Below are 22,118 nucleotides of genomic sequence, written 5' to 3'. Positions count from 1 at the left end.
GTTTTAGTGGGCTTGACTAAAATATACGGAATCATCTTCTGATCGCTTAAGTTGAGTACAATCTCATTTGAATTTATACTTCACAATGCACTAGATGTATGCTATGCTGAACAAATATGTTGAACATATGTTTAATGTCCCTTTTAGAGACAAGATTAATTTCGCCCTTATCCTTTCCACTCCTTTGGGAAAAATAGAAAACAATTAATTAAAGACGACTAGTTCGACGAATCGAGACAAGAGACGCTTTGCCTTTAGTAAAGAGGTACTATTAAAAGAAGTCACTCAAATATTTACTTGCGTTAAACACGACGGAACCTTCTGAAGGATTTACATAAATTTTAAAAAATAAGGTGAAATTATATTAGAAATATATTCAAAGTTAGAGCGAAAGGAAATTTATGAAGGAAAGAAAATAAATCAGATGTAAAGCTAAGTGAAGGAGGGCGTAGGCAGGTATGCTACGCTGAGGGAATGAATGCCTTAGTCTTATTCCCCTTAGACTTGAGATCGAAGTATAAAGAAGATAAGGAAAGATGAGTGAAAGCAGCGTGCGTGAATCGAGACGTCATCTGCAATATGAGGGTCGCCCCTTACCCTCATCAGGAGCAGCACAATGATGCAGGTGGACCCCAGAAGCGTGTCCCACATCCTCGTCTCACTTATGGAGTTAATAACGCTACTCCACATTTCGGTGAACGTGCTCCCCGACGCCGAGATCCCCAGAACGTCTTTCACTTGGGAAGTCACGATCACGAGGGCTACGGCGGACGTGAACCCCGAGGCGACCGGCCCCGACACGAAGTCGATCAGGAAGCCTGGCGTGTGGAGACGAAAAGAGGAGAATAATAATAATCAAGTATACATGAACGGAACATGGCAAAGTAAATAAATAGTGACATACACTGTTTACAAGTAAATTGTATACTTAATATACAAGTATACCGTATACTTGTATATTTTCGAATATTCATGGATTAACTCTGAAAAGAAAGGTGCGACACATTATTTTCACTTTCGTACACTCATGATAGCTTTGTTGATCAATGGGAAATGACATTCAGGAATACCTTTCAATCTACGGGTGTACTACAGGTTGATATTTCCATCCTTAAGCAACGATTTTGTATTGACTTTAGAAATTTGCACATATAGGACAATATTTACGGTCTCGAGGATACGGAGCGTAAAAAATGGTCAATTCCTAAAATCTCCCTAGTGTGGTAGTCCAAAAAAACAATTTTTCATGAAAGAGCAATTAATGTAATATTTCTCTTCTTTTAGTTTTCATCATTCCCATTCGCAAATAGCACCCACTCAGATTACTGTCAACAAGCAGGTCTATTGGATTGGATATTAGATTTTTTCCCAGACGGTGGGGCTTGTTGCAACCCGATAGAATGATAAAATGTGACGATTAAGGGAGAGATATCTTAGCCCTCAGGAAACAAAACCTTGGGCAGTGGTTGTCCCACTCTCCAATAGGCCTTTCGACAGGTGTCCTTATTTGGCTTATAAATCATATGAATGAAAGCCTTAGCCTTAATAAACCACATTCCTTCTGCTGCGGGAGATTACCGGCAGTAAAATAGTTTTTTTTAATTCGTATTGTAATCAAAACATCCATTTGTTCACGACGAGTACGTTAAGTGTAATTTCTGAATTTGTTTCATATATCATTACATTTTATTGTCCGCTTCTTCGTTCCATTTTAAGGAGCATATGTACTCTCAGAAACAGAGTGATAGTGATTGATACCTTATGGCCTGAAATGTTAAAATACACACCAAAAAGAAGCATAAAATACTTTATTATAGTATCACTATTTCTAAATTACAAATTTAATCATTTCGAGTTGAGAGCCGTAAAATTCTTAATGAGAGCGGCAACTTAACGTGTGTCTTCATTGTTTGGTCTATTACTTGAGTGCCTTAAGTCTTGCTTTTAATATAATGCATAATATATCAGCTGAAGTAGAATAAGGTTGATATATTGAGAACAGAATTATTAACCCAATAACACTCATAGCAAACTAAAATTAACCATGCATACATATCTCCACGGTGAACCTAATACCCGATTCCTAATTATTAAAATACTTGGAAAAATAAAATATTTATACCAATTTCCTTCTTTATTGACCGAAAGTTTTGAAATTTCAAATATATATTATAAAATAGCATATAATATCTATGCCATTCCACTACAGAAAAGATTTACCATAATTTAATTAACATATATTTTTTTCTTTTTTTACTTGAAAGAATTACGTAAGTATATTTTTAATAGCTTAGCAGTGTTCTTTATGGCTACTTCCAGAAATTTTCTAACTTTATTATAGAGCCAAGACATAATTCGAGTAAAGCCTAAGTCTGTCAAAATATATTTGTACTTTCTAAAATTATTTGTGTCGAAACATACCTAAAAATTTTTAGACACTGGGAAAATGGATTTTTCATTTTACATAAATTCACTGAAAATCACTAAGTGGAATCATGTATCCATGATTTAAGGTTTGGATGGATCTAGCCTTTATTCTCATAGTGACCAGGTGGTCAAGTTGCCTACGAAGCTTTCTATTATGGAAATTCTCAGGCCGGAAAATAGTGGTTCATTTATCATAGGTAAAAGCCACTGCTTTTGAAAAAAAGTGCTCTACAAACGTGTTTTCCTTATAGATATTATTTCCGGTTGTTTTCGGATTCCGGCACTATTAGCTTTCCAAACAAACGATTATGACGCACTGACTGGCGTCATGTAAAAACTCATGATAAGAATAAGTTTGGTAGAGAAGTCTATATTCTGCGAAGACTAACACGAATCTTAACCATTTGGAGCATTAAATGTGCATCGATGTGCATTGCACTGAATATAAAACAGACTCCGCCCTCCAGAAAAATATTCAAACAGCGTCAATCCTTCTGAATGTAGTGAATTCCACCCGAGTTAAACTCGAAAATCGGTCTCATTAATTTCACTGCATCAAGCCGACGTGTGATATTTTTACGTAGCTGCAAGATATAAAATAGGCATTGGAATATAGAAAAACTCCTTCTCCCGGGGACATCATGTACGAGTCTACTAAGTAAACGAATGAGAGTTAAATCCTTCCGTTCAGGTATAGGAACCCTACAACACGTAAGTACCACGGCTATGAATTAAGCTCCCTCTCTAATTTAGATTCTGAGATTGTCTAACAATCAGAAACAAGCATACTCTCTCATAAATGCTGGTAAAGATGAAATTTAAAAAAAATTATATTTATTCAACAACTTTACTTTGATTGGGGAAAGTCAACTACTACTTATGAATGAATAATCAAAAGCAATTACTTCGTGTTAATAGGAAATTATTGCTCTAAGATCATCCCTCTACATCAAACTGCGGGAATAATTAGCGGATCAATTTTTCGATGGGATATTATTTACATAATTTAAAATTTGTATCATATCTATACGGCTACATAAGATATTAGAATTACCAAGGCCCAGAATCCCCATGAGGAGTTCTACGCATCCAGCGAGGAAGCATAGGAGAATTGCATACTGCGGTCCCATGCCGTTGACAGTCTGATAAGTCAGGAGAGATACGATTGCCGTTGGTCCCATTGGCACATCCTTGCAGCTACCGAAGAGGATATACACGAAGCAGCCGAGGAAGGACCCGTAGAGTCCGTACTGTAAGAGTCCAATAAGAGCTATACGTAAATATGTATATGAGAGTAATGAGTCCAATAAGAGCTATACGTAAATATGTATATGGGAGTAATGAGCGCCTTGTATAAAACTCTGGGTGACCAGTTTTGTTTCAGTTATTAAATTTTTTTTGAATATTTAACCCAATATATACTATATTTATTGATCATAGAGTTCAAAATATAATTATACATTTATTGATAAAATTCGGCATTCATTTGACCAGAAAACATAAGTTGGGGGACGGATAATAAAGCAAAAGTTGCTTGTAGTATTACTTTGGCATTTTTCATTTTTCAGCAAATGTTTGAAGAATCTCTCTTTGAATATTTTTGCTATCACGAATGCAAATACTAAAAAAAAGAGGGGAAGATAATTGCGCAAGTATACCTTGTAATATATGGTACCTTTTTATACCTTGAAATATAGGTACGGATAGACTGAAACTTATACGAGGATGCTGAAGCACAGGTACCTGAAGCAATTAGAAAATATTTCCTGAAAGATCTCGTACGTAAAAAGAGGCTTATAACATTTAATGGATAAAGAGAATATATAAAACAGTGATTGAATCAGTGATTGCTTATTCATCAGTTTAACGGGAACAAAAGCATTATTGAATTCAAATTAAATGGAAATACAGTTACGTGTACTATGACATAATAAGAAAATATACAATACATACTATGACAGAATAAGAAATTAAAAATTAAGTAGTCACTGTGACATACAGGATAAATTTACAAGTGATCGATGCAAGTATTGGCGCAAACATATGGACTGAACACAACATCACAGGCTGGTTAAAACAGCAAAAGAAAAATATAAAAGCTATGGAAAACGAGGACTAGGAAGAGTAAGTAAACGATGGATGGCAAGCACGTTGTCAATATCCGTAAATCGGGTTTAAAAATAAGCTACGCTGTAAAGGTTAGTGGCTAAAAGATTATCAAACGACCCAGGGCGCAACTCAATCCTTTCCTTCTAAGCATCTTAATTGTCATGCCATGAACATTTGATCATTAAATGAATCATTTAGTAAATAAGTGGTTCAAGAAGTACTCCAATTAAAAGCGGTCTAACGAAGCTGTTTTAATTACAGAAAATTCCAATTCCCGCTCCTCGTCATTTGGTGGAGCAACACACGGGAGGTCAATGGTGATCGGAGATGATCTCCGAGAAAATTAAACGTGCGCGCATATATGGCACGTGACAATTCACTTTAAATTTAACGCATGCCGGACAAATATTGCGTTGTAAGTGCCAATGAGTGAGATTTAAACACTTTCAATGTTTCACCACGTTTTCCTCTCCCAATTGCATGCTTCACCCAAATTACTAACTGAAATAACGTAGAAGAACAAAAACGAAATATGCAGTAACTTTACGCCTACACCTATCAAGATGTAGATAAGAACTTCTCATAAAGTTGATGGCATGATCTATTAACGTATTTAAATAAATATGCACATGTACGATAAGTATTTACGTAGACATTAATACTGGCGCGTAATACGAGTGCATTGATATATAACAATTTGTTTCTTTTCTAGTCCGAGCAGATAGCCGCCAATAGATCGTAGTGATTGTAGTCCGATATCAGGAAAACGTGATATCGTCTGTTGACACGAAACCTAGGAGTTTTAAATCATGTGCGGGAAGTCAATAAAATTGTGCCTGTTATCTTTTCGAAAGAATCCAGATTAAGTCGGATTCAGAGCAAACAAACAAAGATGGTCCAAGCTCCTTCTGAGTGGTCAACCATTAAAAATATCGTTGATTTATCTCTTAACACCGACATAAGTGCTTCCTAATGTTACAGTCATAAAGAGGGCGGGAACTTCTAAGAAGCGTTAATCATTTAACGACATCGGAAGAGTGACGCAAGGATTGGTCAAGATTTGGCTCTCGCCACAAATTACTTCCATATCATTACGCCTATAAAAGAGAAAATTACTCTCATTTACGATTATCAACGTCATACGTCGTACTCCTCTATACGTCGTTTACTCCTCTATGTTGTTGACTTTCCCTTCAAGCAACGAATCGCCAGCTAGAATCGATAGTTGGCTACGCAGCATTTGAAATGCTTTCTATATTTTACCATTGCTATGATATCACGGCACTCAGACAAAAGGGCAAAGAATTTAGAGGAAAAAGGTTTTGCTTTTATCAAATTTGGATTGGAGATGGTTCACCTCGGTCAGATTTGCTGCGAAGCAGACGGTCATATCTCCGTCGTGCCAATCAAATTAAACATTCAATAATAGGATTAATGACGGACACATAATGCCAGTCCCATGCCTATTAAAAATATAATGAAAGCGATGCTTATTTTCGCACCTCATATTCAATATTTTTAAAAATTACGACTGCCTACGAACTAAATGAAATATATGTGATTGAATCACCCAGAAGTCTCGAGTAGATGAACTGACAGATTCGAAGCGTCTGATATGATTTTTGACTATAACTTATACATGTCGTTATCGGCATAAGTTATGAGATAATATTTTCAAAATGAATGACTGGGAAGATTATATTCAAATTGTGTACCTGTAATGAGATAACAGGAAATATAATTGTATCGCTCGCCGCGTTTAACCAGCTGGCGACCTACTTCTCTGTTTTAACCACCTTGCAATTTCCCAGACGGATTTACCCTCGTTTGAAAGACTAAATTCAACTTGATTTACACCGAGAAGTCCAAACTAGAGAAGGATTTTTTTAAATCTAAGATTCTGTATTAGTAAAAAAAATATTAAATTTTAAAAATATGGTATTTTAACTCGTAACTAGAATTGAGTATTTCTTCATGAAGAGTTCATAACTCCCGTGCAGAACCCCCCACCTCGTGTTGGTTTGGTGGATGAGGGCAGAGCTCGCTAGGCTCCTTTCAGACCCCATGCCATATGGAATAGAGGGTATAGAAGAAACTTTCTCTCTGTGCTGCTTGTGGTTTCCTAGTGTCCTTATCCCAGAAGTTTGTACAATTTGCATTAATCTAGAAGTAATTGGAGGAATCTTCTGGAGACACACTAGCTAAATACACTACCCCATCGCCTTAAGCCAAAGAGCCCCAATTTTATTCAATAAAATAAAAATTTAGGGCATCGCTATTCTATCATCAGTCTCTAATTTGTTATTCATGAGCAGGCTGATAAAATATGTTATTTGCCCACAGACAAAAATATAGCTATGGGCAAATTTTCTCTCGCTATATGCGAAGGCTCCGAAAATGACTCAGATTGTTCGTTCCTGTTAAAAAGAAACAATTTTTGCTTGCTACAGGTATTGAGAAGAGCGATCATATTAAAAATTTAGAATGCTGATAAAAATCATAAAATGACTACTAAACGATAAAATGGACTTCGAAAAATTTTGAATTATTTCATTTATGACTTCAATTCTTTCAGATCTGAAGCGGAAGGCAGAGGATTTAGTTTCCAGTGATGTCACTCTAAATGACCTATTTTCTTGTGATTTTTCATCGGGAGTATGCTGTTTCCATGATTTTGGCGCTTTTGAGAAATGTAATTGAGAGTGATTACGCTTCGCAATGCTTATTTCACGCAATATGACTAAATAGCAAACTTGAAAGTTAAAACAAATATGTGGGAGGAGAGATTAATAGATGAAGAAATTGAATGAAGAGATTTGTTAAACCAATGTCAGGATCCCTGATATCAACTCATATTATTATATCACCAGATGAAAACTTCTGAGTTATTTGGGGCCATTAAAAAATAAGTTCGTATTAGTGTCAATACTTAAATCCTTCAAATTTAATATTCACGGATAAACTTACCCGAAAAAAACACGAGGAAATACTGAAAACTATGACGCCTAACTAAGGCAACTAAAAGACAACGGATGCCAGATTTATAAGCTAACCTCCCCTCTTGCAACTTTTACGACCCAGCCGATATAGTTTTCGCTCCAATAAAATAAACGGTAACGACGAATATTTTAACGTATCTTATTTAATATATAAAGCAATAATGGTATAAATAAGGCGAAAAACTCATTCACGTAGTAATTAACCGCCATTTTGCCTTCATCCTATGCATTTACTTCTAAATGGTAAAGGATAAAGATTGATTGAAACAGACACTTTTAATGTCTCAAAATGATCCTTTTAACTAAAAATACGAAATTCGTGTTAGACGGTAACATACGTTTGGAGCATTATTCTCAAGAGATGTGAGACAAACTAAAACGGTTTACAAGATAAGAATTAATGGCGTTGCCATTCAGCGGGAGAATTAAGGAATTAGAGCCAAGAGCCAACTCTAGTAATTAAATGGGCGGCTATAGGAAGAGTGGATCCAATCCATTCCAATGACAGAATCCCATTTGAAAAAATGGAAAAGAAAACAAAACATTTTAGGGTAATTCATCGAGCATATTTTGATACAGTACAACTTAAAGAGGACGGGAAGCATATGAGATAAACTGCAAATGGAGCTGGTAAATAAAAGATACGAAAGGACGATCTCATAAAGGGTGTACATATTCACAAATATATGAAGCGAACAGAAAAAAAGGATGAGGATTTGGAGTGACATAAAGTTTGAAAATATTTTGGAGTTACCTTCATCATATTTTTATCAACTCTCCAAGGTTAGCAAAGATTATGGAGCGTAGTTTTTTTACGGTAGAAAGACTTGGTCTTTGAGGGAAGATGAGAACCTTATTGCTTTTGAAATATAAGTGTGGAGGATGATGGAAAAATAAAATGGACGGAATAGAAAGTAGAAGGAGTAGAGCGTGAGAGGAAAGGGGATTATCGGTAGAAATCCTATGAGGTAAGACATTGGTTGCACAGCGCTTTGATTGGCGATAGAATATTGAAGAGCGTGATAGAAGGGTGAACGTTAGGCAGACTATGTTGGGAGAGGAAAATAATAGGCATGTTGTATGGAATTAAAGGAGGTAGATAGTGGGTAGATAGGTAATATTGGAGAATTGTTTAATGTAAAACGGAATGAATGGTTTTTTCTCGTTATACGTAGCTAAAAAATGTAGCGATACTTAGTCTATGTTCATCCTAAACCTATGTTAACGAGTAAACCAATTTTAAAAAATTCTTCCCTGCTGGCGATTGGTGTCGTAAAAACTCGTCCACAAACGCCGTACCTGAATAATTTATCGCGATATCTATGAAAACGGGTTTTTATCAGCTAACTCCGAGTTTCAGATATGACTGGTAATGAATTCGGACCCATTTTCATTGATCAAGTCTCTAAAATGTGATCCACGACAAGTCTCCGATGTGGTTGGACAACTAAATCAGGTTGCGTTCCTTGTGAACTTATAGGGAATACCAACGATTTTTCTCGCCCTATGAAAAATATCCCTTTAAATTTATAGCAAACTCTTTTCGTGTGCACCTAAATTTCACGTGATAACTTGATTCAGTCGAGCAGTTTCGCGTAAATTTCTGCATCGGAGGTCATAACGTTTTCTTCAAGCAATTCTTAACCAAAGAGGAGCGCGTGCGCTGTGTATTTCGCTCAACTGCTTCTGCTAGTGACCTTAAAAAAATCTGCTTAAATACACTAGCTTTTCAGGCCCAAAGTTTTCGCAATACCGCTTATGAGGTGATGGCACGATAGGGCGTCACCTCCTAATGGTGGCGACCTCCCCTTCCGAGAATAACAGGATAATTTTTATTCACTCACTGGGAGATCCTAACTCACGAAGCCGTCAGCATGGGGTCGTCACCGATCGAATGAATGAGGAAGAGCCGTGTCGACTTGAGTTTGATGGCCTGTATGTCGCAAGGTCGAGTCGAAACAATCAAAGGCAGCTCCACCGGCAGGCGAGGACACTGCCCGAGGCTCCGCACAACCCTCGCCGCGCCCCTGAAGCACGCGCTCCGCCCAGGGCATGAATATCGATTGCGTCCTAATTTCCGAGTCCTAAACGCCTCGGTTTTTCCTTGATGAACTCCTTAATATGGCGGCTTGGTGGCTTAGTGGTCAGAGCGTTCATTCTAGCTGGAGGTTCTTCCCAGCTTCGCCGATCCCTTTGGACATTATTTACACATAAGCAGCATGGAAACTAGAAATTTCCTGTAAGCCGTCGTCAACACCGAGATAGACACTGACCACTATCCCAAGTGTGCGTGTTTGACGTGGTGTAGGTCTTGATATGATTAGAGTGCAATTTTCCTATACCCACGGATTTGATAGCATACGCTAGAGCTCAGGTTCCCTACGCTACAGTTCGCTGGTTGATTACTTCAGCAGTAAACTTCTTCTCCTTCGTCATGTCAGTATAAATAAAGTACTCTTATCACTAGCCTGAATTCTCTAATTTACGTCCACACATGAGCTAATGATTATCTTTGAATTTCGATCAGTGACGTTTAAGTTATCGCATATTTTTTTTAAATTTCCGTGAAATGATTTGTTCAAACGGTTTGCAATTGTTCACTATAAAGAAGAGGGAATCAGGAGTGTTTTAAAATTGACGTAATGACAAAGCACGTAATGTAAAGAAATTCCGGTTGAAAACTTCATTACTACATTACCAATACCGTTGAATGCGGTATTTTATCACCAGTAGGAGAAGTTCGGGGCAAGTGGGAGAACCTGAGTGTGCTTGTCATCCTCAAGATTTTTTTAAAATTTTGATTTCATCAATTGTTGACTTTTATACATGGAAATCTCTAAGAATTCATTTGACTCCTATTTAGATGTAAACTGAGGTGATTTCCCCGCCAAGGATTGCGATGAAGTCTTTGCGGATTTTCCACCGGGGCAAGGTGTCGGCTGCTGGCGTTTCCACCAATGACAATACATTAGTTATATTCAATAACACTATCATTAGTCATCGAAAGGTTGGCAGCGACACCCTGACCTGCTGGAAAATCCACGAAGATTTCCTATTCAGATTCACGCGTTTATCTATATATTTACAATATATATATATATATATATATATATATATATATATATATATATATATATATATATATATATATATATATATACATATTAAAACACCAAAAATGCGTGGAACCATGGAAAACCCCTAACAGACAGCCCTTATAATGCTGTGACCATTAAATAGGTTCTGATTGGTCATATTTTAGATCTATTTTTTCTAAGAATTTCTTTAATTGAAAATCTAAAATTTAAAAAATTCCTGCTTACTTCGGCGTCATTTAATATCACGGTATGGATTTTCTGAGACTTTTTATCGTTTTTCCATATTGGTTAACCTCATTTCCCTTGGCGTATTTGTTGATTGTTTTGACTTTAGGCGGAAATGATGCTGGATTGCTTTTGGGTTTCCATCCAGTGCGCACGAGCGTTACGCAAGAATTCGAAGGCAGAGGACTCTTCCGAAGCTGACGTAGTTAAGCGATCGGCCTAGCCTTTACGATGCTGGAATATAAATTACGTAATCTTCAGCAATGACGTCCATGACACATTAGCGGAAACAGGCGGGCGAGTGCCCCTGAAATCACAGGTGTAGGAATAATTTACGTCGAATGGCCTCGTCCGAGAGCATAACTTACAACTTGTACTAGCGATATGTTTGGTTTGTTTTTTCATTATAAAGCGTTTTTCTTATATTAATATCTTTCGACAAATTTAAATCATTATTAACCCCCAAGACTAACAACAATGGAGAAAAGATCATTATATTTTGAACAAAATCAACTGAACGATTAAATATTTTTATTGATTTGATTTTGAAATTTAAATTCTAAACAGCGATATAGAGTAAACTCTTTGCATAGCAGTGAATAATATCACCCAGAATCTTTTCTAAGGTAAATTTTCGCAAAGCTCATAATTGCGAGTATAAGTCGTGAAATCCAATGAGATCCTACTTAAAACAGACCGTCATTTAATGAAAATTTTAAGAAGAAAATAAAAATAGATAAACATTTTTATGAAATAATTACCATATTATTATTTTAGTTCATAATTTGATTGAATGTTTACTTCTATTGAGTTGATACAAAATATGAGCGTTTCAGTAAAGCAGTACGCGTTGATAAATGGTTGGTTATTAAGTAAGAAAGAGTAGATTGTCCATGGTTCCAAACTAAAGAACACTCTAGACATACACGGTTTGTATAAAAAGTATGGGAAAAATAAATTTATTTCAGTTATTGATAAAATGCCTCAAAAACCTTCAAAGTACATCCTTCGAGCGTCGACGCTCGAAGGATGCTTGTCGACGCTTGAAGGATTTTTGTAGAAAGTCTTTGCAAGCAGACCCTCGACTCTGCTTTTGGGCGTCCGTCAAGACCGAACGAGTTTAGAGCAGATATTTCGCATCGCCAAATTTTTAGTGATAATGATGTACCTTGTCATCTTATCAATGCCAATACGATCTGCAATTACTCGCACACTTAACCGATGGTCTAGATTCAGCACTTCACGCACACACCAGGAAACATTGCTACCAAAAATTTTTATACAAAACGTGTCTCAGAATGATCTTCTATCAAGGCAATCTTAATTACAAATGAGCCAATTGGCTTGTGGTAAATGTAATAAATCTTTGGAGGCAATCATTCCCATAGCGGAGAAATTAGGGGAAACGAAATTAGGGATTTGAATCAATATTTTCCCATTCAGGGATTTAACGCGTGGTAATATAAAGCATTTTTGACGACGTGTGACTGTTATTTAAAGGTAATTTCATTCACTCATTTTAAACATCAAATTATAGGTTTAGCAATTTATCAAATTGTAATCGATATCCGATCCAGGCTCATTCCCAGGTTGATGTATTTTTAAGGCCTGGACAGTCGTGGTGGTCTGTTGAAAGTTTTATTATAAAAAACATTTGAGTAGCAAAGCCTGAAAGGATTTATTATGCTATGGTTCAAAATTCAGGTTCAGGATCCATATAGCGCGCCAACTCTCTCTCACATTCCAAAATTTTAAAATGGTCGCTACTAATGCGTGCTAAATTACCGTGATTCTCACGAAGCATGTGCCCAAAAATCAAAAATTATTTTATCTTAGTAACATCATAGTCAATCAAAACTTCCTAAATTTTTTCAACCGGAAAACGCGACATCACTGATCGCGCGCCGCCGAATATCTAAAAATATTAAATACAAATAAACCACATTGTGTTTATAATCAAATTACGATAAAAGTTATTTCACATCAGAGGTCTAATGCAAGTTATTAGAGACAAAATGTATAGGTTGAATAGAATTGGCTACTTAATATGTTCAAGCACATAGAGCTGTTCAAACCTCACAACTTCGTAAATCATTTCCGTATCAATGCCGTGCTTGGAGTTAGCAAGATGGGGACGGGGATCCAATTTAGTTCCGAATTCTGGAGGAACGGCGGGGAGGCTACCAGTGGGATTGTACTGTCGAGGGAGTGACCTTTACCTGCGGAGGAAGGCCCGCCACTGAGGAATAGGCAAGGGACTGTGGGATGACCGTGAGGCCCACGGTCACCCCGGCCACCAAGTCTCCGACGGCATCTGCCCGCGAGTATTCGGGGAGCCAGGCAGAGACGGGCAGACGCCGCCGCAGCGTCTTCATGGAGAAGAACTTCCGGGCCTTGCCCTTGGCCCACGCCACCACCACACTGTGGAGCGGTCCGACCCCATCCGCGCCGTTGTCCTTCCCTCCGCCGCCAGACCCCCCTCCGCCGCCGCCGCCGCCGTTGCACTCGGCCGCTGGAAGGATACAGATTCCTGGATTAGGGGTGGGGGTGGTGGCTGGTTGCCAAACTGGCACTCACCACTGCTGCTGTAGAGGTGGGATTATGCAAATACATAGAGTCATTAGGTAGGTATGGGACATCTTGTTCACATCCACACTCAACCCGTTGCAGTTTAGGAGCTTGGCGCGTTACTTGTTGAAAATGCCGGAGTTGATGAATTAATTGAATCCGGGATAATGACATTGCGAGTAAAAAGTTCAATATAACTATTGACTGATAAATCTTTTCACCCCAAATTAATAAAATAAATTATTTTTTGGTTTGTGCCACGACTTTTAGAGTTACAGATCGCAAACTCAACAGTGATGGGTGTAATACTTATCTCACGCTCAGAAATATTTTCACTGCCTGAGCCAATTAAGGATTCCAAAATGCCACGCACATACTCATGGTAGATAACATGTAAATAAACCATTCTAAAAGCCAAAAGATTCAGATTAACTAGATCCACACACTTCAGTTCAATTTATGTTAAACGCGTTAATGGGAACATTGGGTAACTTGCTGATAAAATATTAAAGTATCAAGTCCATGATAATCAGATCTGTAATGGCTTTTTGGGAAGGTATTTGGACGAATAGGAGTGGATGTGTAAGCACACATATCTTGAGAAAATATTTGGTAATTTACTATTTGGCATGAATATTCCATAATTCGAAGTAGATGATCTCAGTTGAGGTGTCGAACTACGGCATAGTCATTGTTTATCTAGAAACGAAACTATATATTTCTGAGACAATTATGATGGTTAACAAGTGAAGTGCTGCGCAACTTCAACAGCTTAGGCAAACAGTACACTCGGCTTATGGCGCATTCAGCTCAGATATCCCACCCCTCGCGCAAGCATAATAGGTAGTTTAGCAAACAGTCACCATCTCTTTATATTCGGCGTCATCATAACACAAACAGGTCACGTGCACAAGTTCACTGATTTTCGCTTTTATTTTTTTTTCCTCGCATCCCAAGATGTTTTGAATGCTTGAACGATCTTCGTATATACCCCTCCCATCTCGGTGACCCAATAACGTGGAAAAACAAACGTGTTAGCCACAATTCGCGGCGATTAATGCCGCATAATGCTTCCTCTGGTTGTCGCAATAACGCGCACTTCGGGTAGCCCCCAGGGAACGGAAATACGCATCTCCCTGAGAATTCCAATCGTCACAACTTGGGAGAAACCCATCACAAACATAGTAACACGCAAGTTCTAACTCAATGTATGACCTAGATAGCTCAATGCTGTGAACGACAGGACTCTCCGGAGCACTTCAGCGCGGAGACCAAGACGGAAGGATCGCTGTGTCAAGCGCTTCATATCCGCGGTCAAGAGCGCGTCTGTTGTGATAATGAGGTTGTCCGTGAAACCGCGTCTCGAGCTGATTGAAGAGCGATCAACATAAATGGAGTTTTGATGCCCAATGGGGGTATTCATCCATGGAACCTGACTTGAGCCTTCCACTCGAAAATGTTTATTCAATGGGTCACGGAAAGGGCTGTCGTGCTAACTTGTCATTCAGAGCAAACTTCCCATAACGATTGCCATCTGCATCATATTATCGCTATCATATGAATTCCACTTCTTTTGCCGATTCAAAAATAATGACGCAATACTCCTTATCGGGTGTAAATATAATGATTTTCTCTGGTCCACACTCCTCCGTTTCATTTATTTTATATTATTGGCGAAATTGGACGACTAATGAAGCAACGGGTAACTAACATATAGTAAAGTGTCCGGTCCATGACAGTCTGACCTACACTTTTTTTGCTGTATATTGTATTGATAGCAAAATGAAATGTCCCGAGCACTTAGACGCCCTTCGTTTGAAATCTCTTGTTCAAAATTAGCAGTACTTATGGCTGAATCTGCCTTTGAACAATCACAAATACTTATTCCCAAGGAGGATTAGAATGGAAAATTTTGATTTTTTCCGGACTAATCTTGAGGGCAATTCCTACTGCCGGTCAGAAAATCATAAAAATGGGAACAATATTTGAATGGGGTATGAAGCTTATATCCAGCCAACTGGACGAGGGCTAGGAGGAACTTACACGTTTTCAAAAGAAGCTGGACCGATTTGAGGTAAATGTGACCACCATGGCAAGAATAATTGTGACTTACTATATCCTGCACGAACTCTCGAGATAATGTAGTACCATAAAGTTTTTCAATGTTTTCTTATCGGCGTGAAATGAAATAAAATATTCTCCTAATTAAGCTTCAGTGTAAGCTGACGACATTTTCAGTTCAAATTCGAGTGCTTTAGGAGTGCAATCTTGATATAGTCTCGTCGAGGACAAAGTACGCCACCTGAACAGAGTTAATAGAGTCAAGCAAAGTGTGGAAATTTATGATAATATATTTCAAATTGCCATATAATATATATTCAAATCCTGATCAATAGACTAATGTTATTTTTAAATTCGAAATTCTAAGTAATTATTAAAGTTTATAATACTAATCAATGAAATATGAGTCCTCTTAAATATTGATTTACTTAACGCCCTGCACAGCGAAGCATGGTTTAACAAGAGACAGGTTTTTTACTTCGATCTATAAAGAGTGGCGCTGCTGTAAAACCTCACATACCTCCTCGTTTCTAGATATTCGTTTTTCGCAAAACCACTTGGCTCCGCACCCAGATTGGTAGCTTGATTTTCGCCAAAACTCTTATCCTTTAATTAGAAATACCCTGCTTACATCTGTGCTCGGATCCCTGTGTTTTACCCATATGTGTTTGCATATTCCCCATGGGTTATGATCGAATGAATTGTCATCGTCAACCAATACGACAAAGTTACTAGCTCCAGTGTAACTATGCATAATCAGAGAGAGAGAAGGGTATTTTTTAAAAATCTCCAATATACGCTCAATTAGAATTCCAAAATTGTCAGCAAAAAAAGGAATCCTGACAAAAAAATAACACAAACAATAACTATTCTTTATTAATCAATGTTTTTTGTCTTTAAATTAGTACTTTATTAGCTCGGATCCATTTTTTATCCTTCCAATTTTGTAATGATCCCAGATTGTGTCCCAGAAGAGAAAATATCTTAAAATAGACACGTTCAAATATTGAAATTGAGTTTTGAAATTTTTGGTTGGCACCATTACGATTTTCAAAAGGACCTAAGTCGTCGACACACTCGCAACCTAATTCTACTTCTACTAAATATATAATTTAACTACTGCTTCCAGTGTTTTCTTGACTCAGACTTTTTCAGTTGATACTATTTCATTCAAGTTTTTGTATTGATTTTGATTTTTTAAGTTTTAAACCTAACGTTTAGGCCTTAAAGGTTTGTGCAATGCGGGAAAAAACAACGGGGTGAAAGGATAGGCGGAAATCCCGGTTAGAGAGAAGGGAGGGACGGGATTCCATGATACTCGGGTATTTCAATAACCTGTCCAATCTGATTGCAAAATCACTAATGGCATTGCATAATTGTACAAGCCTAACTCTCGAGTGGATAAAATCGTCAGCAAATGATCTCTCCACAAATCTAGGCATTCCTTCTTTTACTCTGTTACCCGTGTAAAATTGTAGTTGCATCAACTGGTGAGGAGGAACTTATCAGGAAAGGTTTTATTTTACAGCAAAATATGCTAATTCCGAAAGAATATCGAAAAAACTTGCTGTAACAATTAAAAGTCATTTCAGGTGGTATTGTTTTCAAAAAACTGTACATAACAAAACTTATATTCAATTTCCTTTGGGATTTCTTAATCAAGAAACATTTTGATTTATAGATTCAATGTTTCAATTTTCACCAATGCGGTCATTCAATTTACTCCTGTAGGCTTGTTCAATCAGATCGTAATCCAGTTTGTTATGAATTCTCAATTCCCACCTCTTACATATTGCGTCCACGTACTGCGACCTAGTAAGTGAAGCTTCTCTTTGAAGGGGTATTAGAGGCTGGGGCAATGGGACATGTTTACACGATGTTACTCGTGATCACGGCGCCTCTAATAGGACGCCAATTAACGCTGTTAAGTGGAATTGGGAAAGATCTTGTGCCCTTTTGCGGCAGAAAATCGAATGCGGAAGGAGAGATCGCGGCGGCGGTAGCGATGACTGCACGTGAGTTTCCCACTCACGCTGCAGGTACATGCCTTCCTCGCCAACTTGAAACACGCGCCTTCAAATCCCGATAATTAACGCGCGTAGCTTAAGCTCGGGTCGATTGTTAAAAGATGAGATTTCTTAGCACAAAGATAAATACATGTTTTACATTCTTACATGCTAGTAGTTGAAAAACATTAGCGTGCACTTCCATTTGTCCGTGAACTCATTGCTAGAATGATATTTTTTTATTAAGCGTGAACGAAACGAATTTATATGAAAACTGCTGGACAAATCTCTTCAACATTCAAATGTTACTGCTAGTGAGCTCGTAAAACCAATAGTCAAAGTGACCGCCATACATTTGCGAAGAATAGTTTCCCATTTTTTTCGCGAGATTTAACGACTTCTTTCTGTATTGGCGAAATATCCCCAACTTAATGTGATTTCAGCTGATTCCAGCCGAAGTGTTAACATGTACTTATACGAGTATCGCATTTGGGCCATTACAAACAAACATATTAAAGCCAGTAAAAGACATAATTCTGAAACGAAAGTCAAATAATCGTAGCTACTTTGCTCACTAGGCATCACCATTTGGGATTGCGGAATACAATGTGTTACAAACTGCCGACTGAAGTGTTATAAACAAAAACTGGTTCAATTCAAATATATCTATGTAACCAAATACAAAGAAAAAAGTGAACAAATAATTGAAGAGAACGTGATTCAATCAAGCTTGTCTGTTTTTTGAAGAAAAACCGAAGTGTCTAATGTAATGAAACACAGTTGTCCCATTAATACCAAAAATAGCATTCATATTTAGTGATGAAGTATTTCAGGAATTCAAATTTCTTATTTCATTTATATATTATCGGCACTAAAATCAATTTTATAAAAACCAAAGTAAGGGATGACACATAAATACTCAAATTCCAAGCAGCTGCGGGAGATACCGCAGTAGTAACTTTCAACGGAGTCATCCACTATTATGCATTTCAATGTAACAAGTTCAGAGTGTAAAAATCATTTGCCTTTACCGGGATTCGAACCCGGATCCCTCGATGTTAGGCCGAGAGTTTTTGCCAGTTAAGCTATGGTTCAATTTATTTTTATTCGGTCTAGTATGTTACACTGCTAGTGTTTACATTGTACACATTGTCAGCTTACAGATTATGGTTACAGAATATTTTTTTCCTTATTATGGTTACACACTTACATAGACATAAATTCATATACATGGCATAAAACAATTGTGACCATGAACAATACTGTGGAAGGAAATAATAAAGGCAGGGTTCACAAAATATAGAAGGAATTATTTGGATTAGCGACGGAACATTAGATTTGGTTGGAATTATTGATAGCTTTGAAGCACAGTTATTCAGAAAAACAACTTTTTAACCACGGACGAAGTGTGTCCGGTACCGGGGGCAGCCACATCCGTTCCACCAATGCTTGCATGCCTTTAGCGGAATGTTTATTCGCGGTTCTCATCTGTGTGAATTCCACGATTAGGGTGGTCATTATGAAGGATTTGAAGCTCGGAAAGAGCCGAAAGTTCAAGGTGATCAGATTCATGTCGGTAATGGCACCACCACCGAACACGTCCCAGGTTTTATAGATCTTTTTTAGAGCTTCCCATTCTCTGATTTTATCGTTGCATCCAAGGATGAGATGTGCGACGTTGTCTATTCGACCGCATGACGGACAAAGGGGCGAATCGGCTAGCCGAAGATGGTGCCTCACTTCCCTCGTCATGACTGTGTTCGCGATTAGGTTAAACATTCCACTACGTGCCTCATCGTTCGCCCTGCTGGTCGCCCAGTTTTTCCAAGAAATCGTTCTTTTTAATGTATCTTGTTGCTGCTCGGTAAGCGCTCTGACATACAGGGTCTTCACCCGAATTGCTTCTCCATCTCGCAGGAGAGAAGCGACTTTTTTCGTTTCATCAAATGCCCTCCGGTGGCATACGTCGCGCGCGAGTTCCTGCCACGCGTCCTTGAGGAGTGCCTTGCGCCACGCGTCGTCACCGCCGAGGATGCGCAGGCTAAGCTTCGCGTAGACCACCTTCGCCTTTAGAGCTGTATCGGTTAAATTGAGACCACCCTGCTCAAACGGGCCATAGAGCTGGTTTCGGGACACTTTCTTTACGTAGCCATTCCAGATCATTTGGTTGGACACTCTAATAAAGTATGCGTTGTATTTAGTGGGTAAGGGCCATAGATGGGCCACATACCATATCCTTGGGAAGACAATCTGATTGAGGAGGCGGACGCGGGTCACGATCGGGAGGGAAGGGAGTGAAAGCTTTCCAACACTCCATTTTACATGATGGTCAATAATTCCCCAGTTTCGCTCAATCGTGGGAGCCAACTCCCTCTCCCACCAGAACCCCAAGATTTTGAGCGAGGGCGCTTCTGACCAACCGATGGAGTTCGAGGGCCGGTCGCCCTTCAGCAGCAAAAACCCGGATTTCCGGTTATTGAGGAAGATACCACCCTGCTCATATGACTTTAATATGTCGTGGGCTAGGGCCATGTGGGACGGGTCGTCTACGAAGAGCGTTATGTCGTCAGCGTATGCGACGCCCAGGCAGACGGCGCCGTGACGACGTACCCCGATTCCACTGCTCTGTAGTCGTCTGAGTATGGGGTCTAAGGCAAGGGCGAACAGCAGCATTGACAGTGGGCAGCCCTGCCGAACGGAGTTACTGACGGGGATGGGCGGCGAGGTGGCATTGTTTATCCTAATTATAGAGTATATTCCGTTATACATCGTTGATACGGCACGAATGAAGTACTCGGGGAAGGCCATCTTCTTGAGCACGGTGAGAATCCATTCGATCCGGACCAGGTCAAATGCTTTCTCAAGATCGATAGCCACGAGTGATAAAAAACGATCACCATACAAGGGGGCGGAAAAAATGATGTCACGAATTAAAAGTGCTGCATCGAAAATGTTTCGCGTTTTCGACACGGCGTACTGGGATGGAGAGAGGACGATGTCGGCAGCAGCCGTCATTCTACATCGTAGGACGTGCGCCAATATTTTATAGTCTGCGTTTAAAAGGGCGATTGGCCTGAAGTCGTTGAACGACTTTGGCCGCGTCTTCTTTGGTATAAGCGTTATCACGGCGGTCCTCTGACTTGCAGTCAGAGAGCCGCTAGCTAAAATACAGTTAAAAAGGTGGGTTAAAATAGGTTTTAAAACATCCCAGTACGCTAAATAAAATTCAAAGGGTAGGCCGTCCAAGCCGGGTGCTTTGCCCTTCGGGAACATGGACGAGACGCAGTCCAGTTCGTCTGAGCTTATGTCTCGACAAAGATCGTCTTTTTGATCTGTAGGAAGCGTAGGGAGAGGGGGGAGAGGGGGTGCGTCTCCCTCCTTCCATGGAGGATACCTGTTAAAGGTGTTTTGAAAGTGCCGGCCCGCTTCCTTAAGGAGGTCGGTGTCACCGGCGGCAGATTCTCTGACAGGGATTCTGTCTATATCGGAGCCAGAGTTGGATTTCATCCAGCGCCGAAGCTCAGATAGCGTTAGGGGGCCCCCTTTATCCGTGTCCAGTTCTTTTTGCCACTGTTGGGGAGCGTATTTTTGGAGCTCGTGGCCCAGGATAATTTTTTTTAGGGACGAAACTTGGGCGTGGAAACCCTCCGGCGCCACATCCTTACGCAGGAGCTCTTCCAGCGCTCGGCGGTAGAAGGAGATGGTGTAGTTCTTTTCCCTACGCCACTCCAAAGTTTGCCTTTTGATGTGGGTGACAATGTGGGGTTTGAAAACCTCGTCCCACCATAGAGCGAGGTTTGCACCGGGACGGAGTGCCGCGATCAGTGCACACACCCGGGTGCGGATAGAATCACGACGAGTCGCGTCCTCCAACACGCGGAGGTCCATGCGCCACACGGAGCCGCAGCGGTGGACGTGCGCGCCCGGGGTTGTGTCCGGGCACGTAACTCCAATGATCACTGCGCAGTGATCAGAGAAGGACACCGGGAGGGTGTCCACTGTCTGGACATCATTCTTTAGGGATGTCGAGACGAAGAGGTAGTCAATCCGCGTCCGAGAGTTAGGCCCTGATCGCGTGAAGGGGGCGGGACCGGCGCAATAAGAACGCACTGCGTCAATCGCTCTAATGGAGTCGAGCATCAGTGAGAGCGCCCGGCTTGGATAGTATGTCACGTTATCCCTGTTCGAGGCACTATCCTCTCGGCGGTAGATAGTGTTAAAATCTCCCCCCAATATGGCCCTCCCCGAGAAGGAATACAGGTACGGGAGGAGAAGTTCATTGAAATATGTTTCGCGCTCTGCCCTCGCGCGCTCACCGAAGGGAGCGTAAAGGTTTGTGATATGGATACCATTCACGATAACGGACGTTATTCGGCCCGAGGGGTGGCGGCGAACATGAGAGAACGGAATGCCATTTCGGACTAGGGTGGTGGTGCCAGAATGACTTTCGGCGAAATTGCCGATAGCCTGAAAGATGTTCGCATCCCAGACTATGTCCTCCTTTACCTCTTGAAGGAGGATTACATCAGCCCTAAGGTCGCGGAGAAAACGTTGGAGGACTGCAATTTTTAAAGCGCTATAAACGCCAGCAATATTAAGCGAAACAATATTCATTGGTGGAATGA

The 22,118-nt window shown here is 39.6% G+C and overlaps 1 protein-coding gene across 1 annotated transcript in view; it reads right to left on the bottom strand.

The window, feature by feature from the left end:
• LOC139690289 (sodium-independent sulfate anion transporter-like) overlaps positions 1–22,118 on the bottom strand; it is a 43,785-nt gene that overhangs the window by 10,354 nt on the left and 11,313 nt on the right. Inside the window, exons 2-4 of the mRNA XM_071587650.1 lie at positions 13,078–13,370; positions 3,482–3,677; positions 598–818 (exon numbers count right to left, since the gene is read on the bottom strand). Of these exons, the coding sequence (XP_071443751.1) occupies positions 598–818; positions 3,482–3,677; positions 13,078–13,370 (710 nt within the window). The remainder of the gene's footprint in view (positions 1–597; positions 819–3,481; positions 3,678–13,077; positions 13,371–22,118) is intronic.

This window comes from Hetaerina americana, unplaced genomic scaffold, assembly GCF_022747635.1.
Source record: "Hetaerina americana unplaced genomic scaffold, ioHetAmer1.1.p SCAF_3, whole genome shotgun sequence".
In the NCBI taxonomy this organism is placed as follows: Eukaryota; Metazoa; Arthropoda; class Insecta; order Odonata; family Calopterygidae; genus Hetaerina; species Hetaerina americana.
The sequence above is the reverse complement of the archived record's forward strand: the minus strand, read 5'-3'. Positions and strand labels throughout refer to the sequence as shown.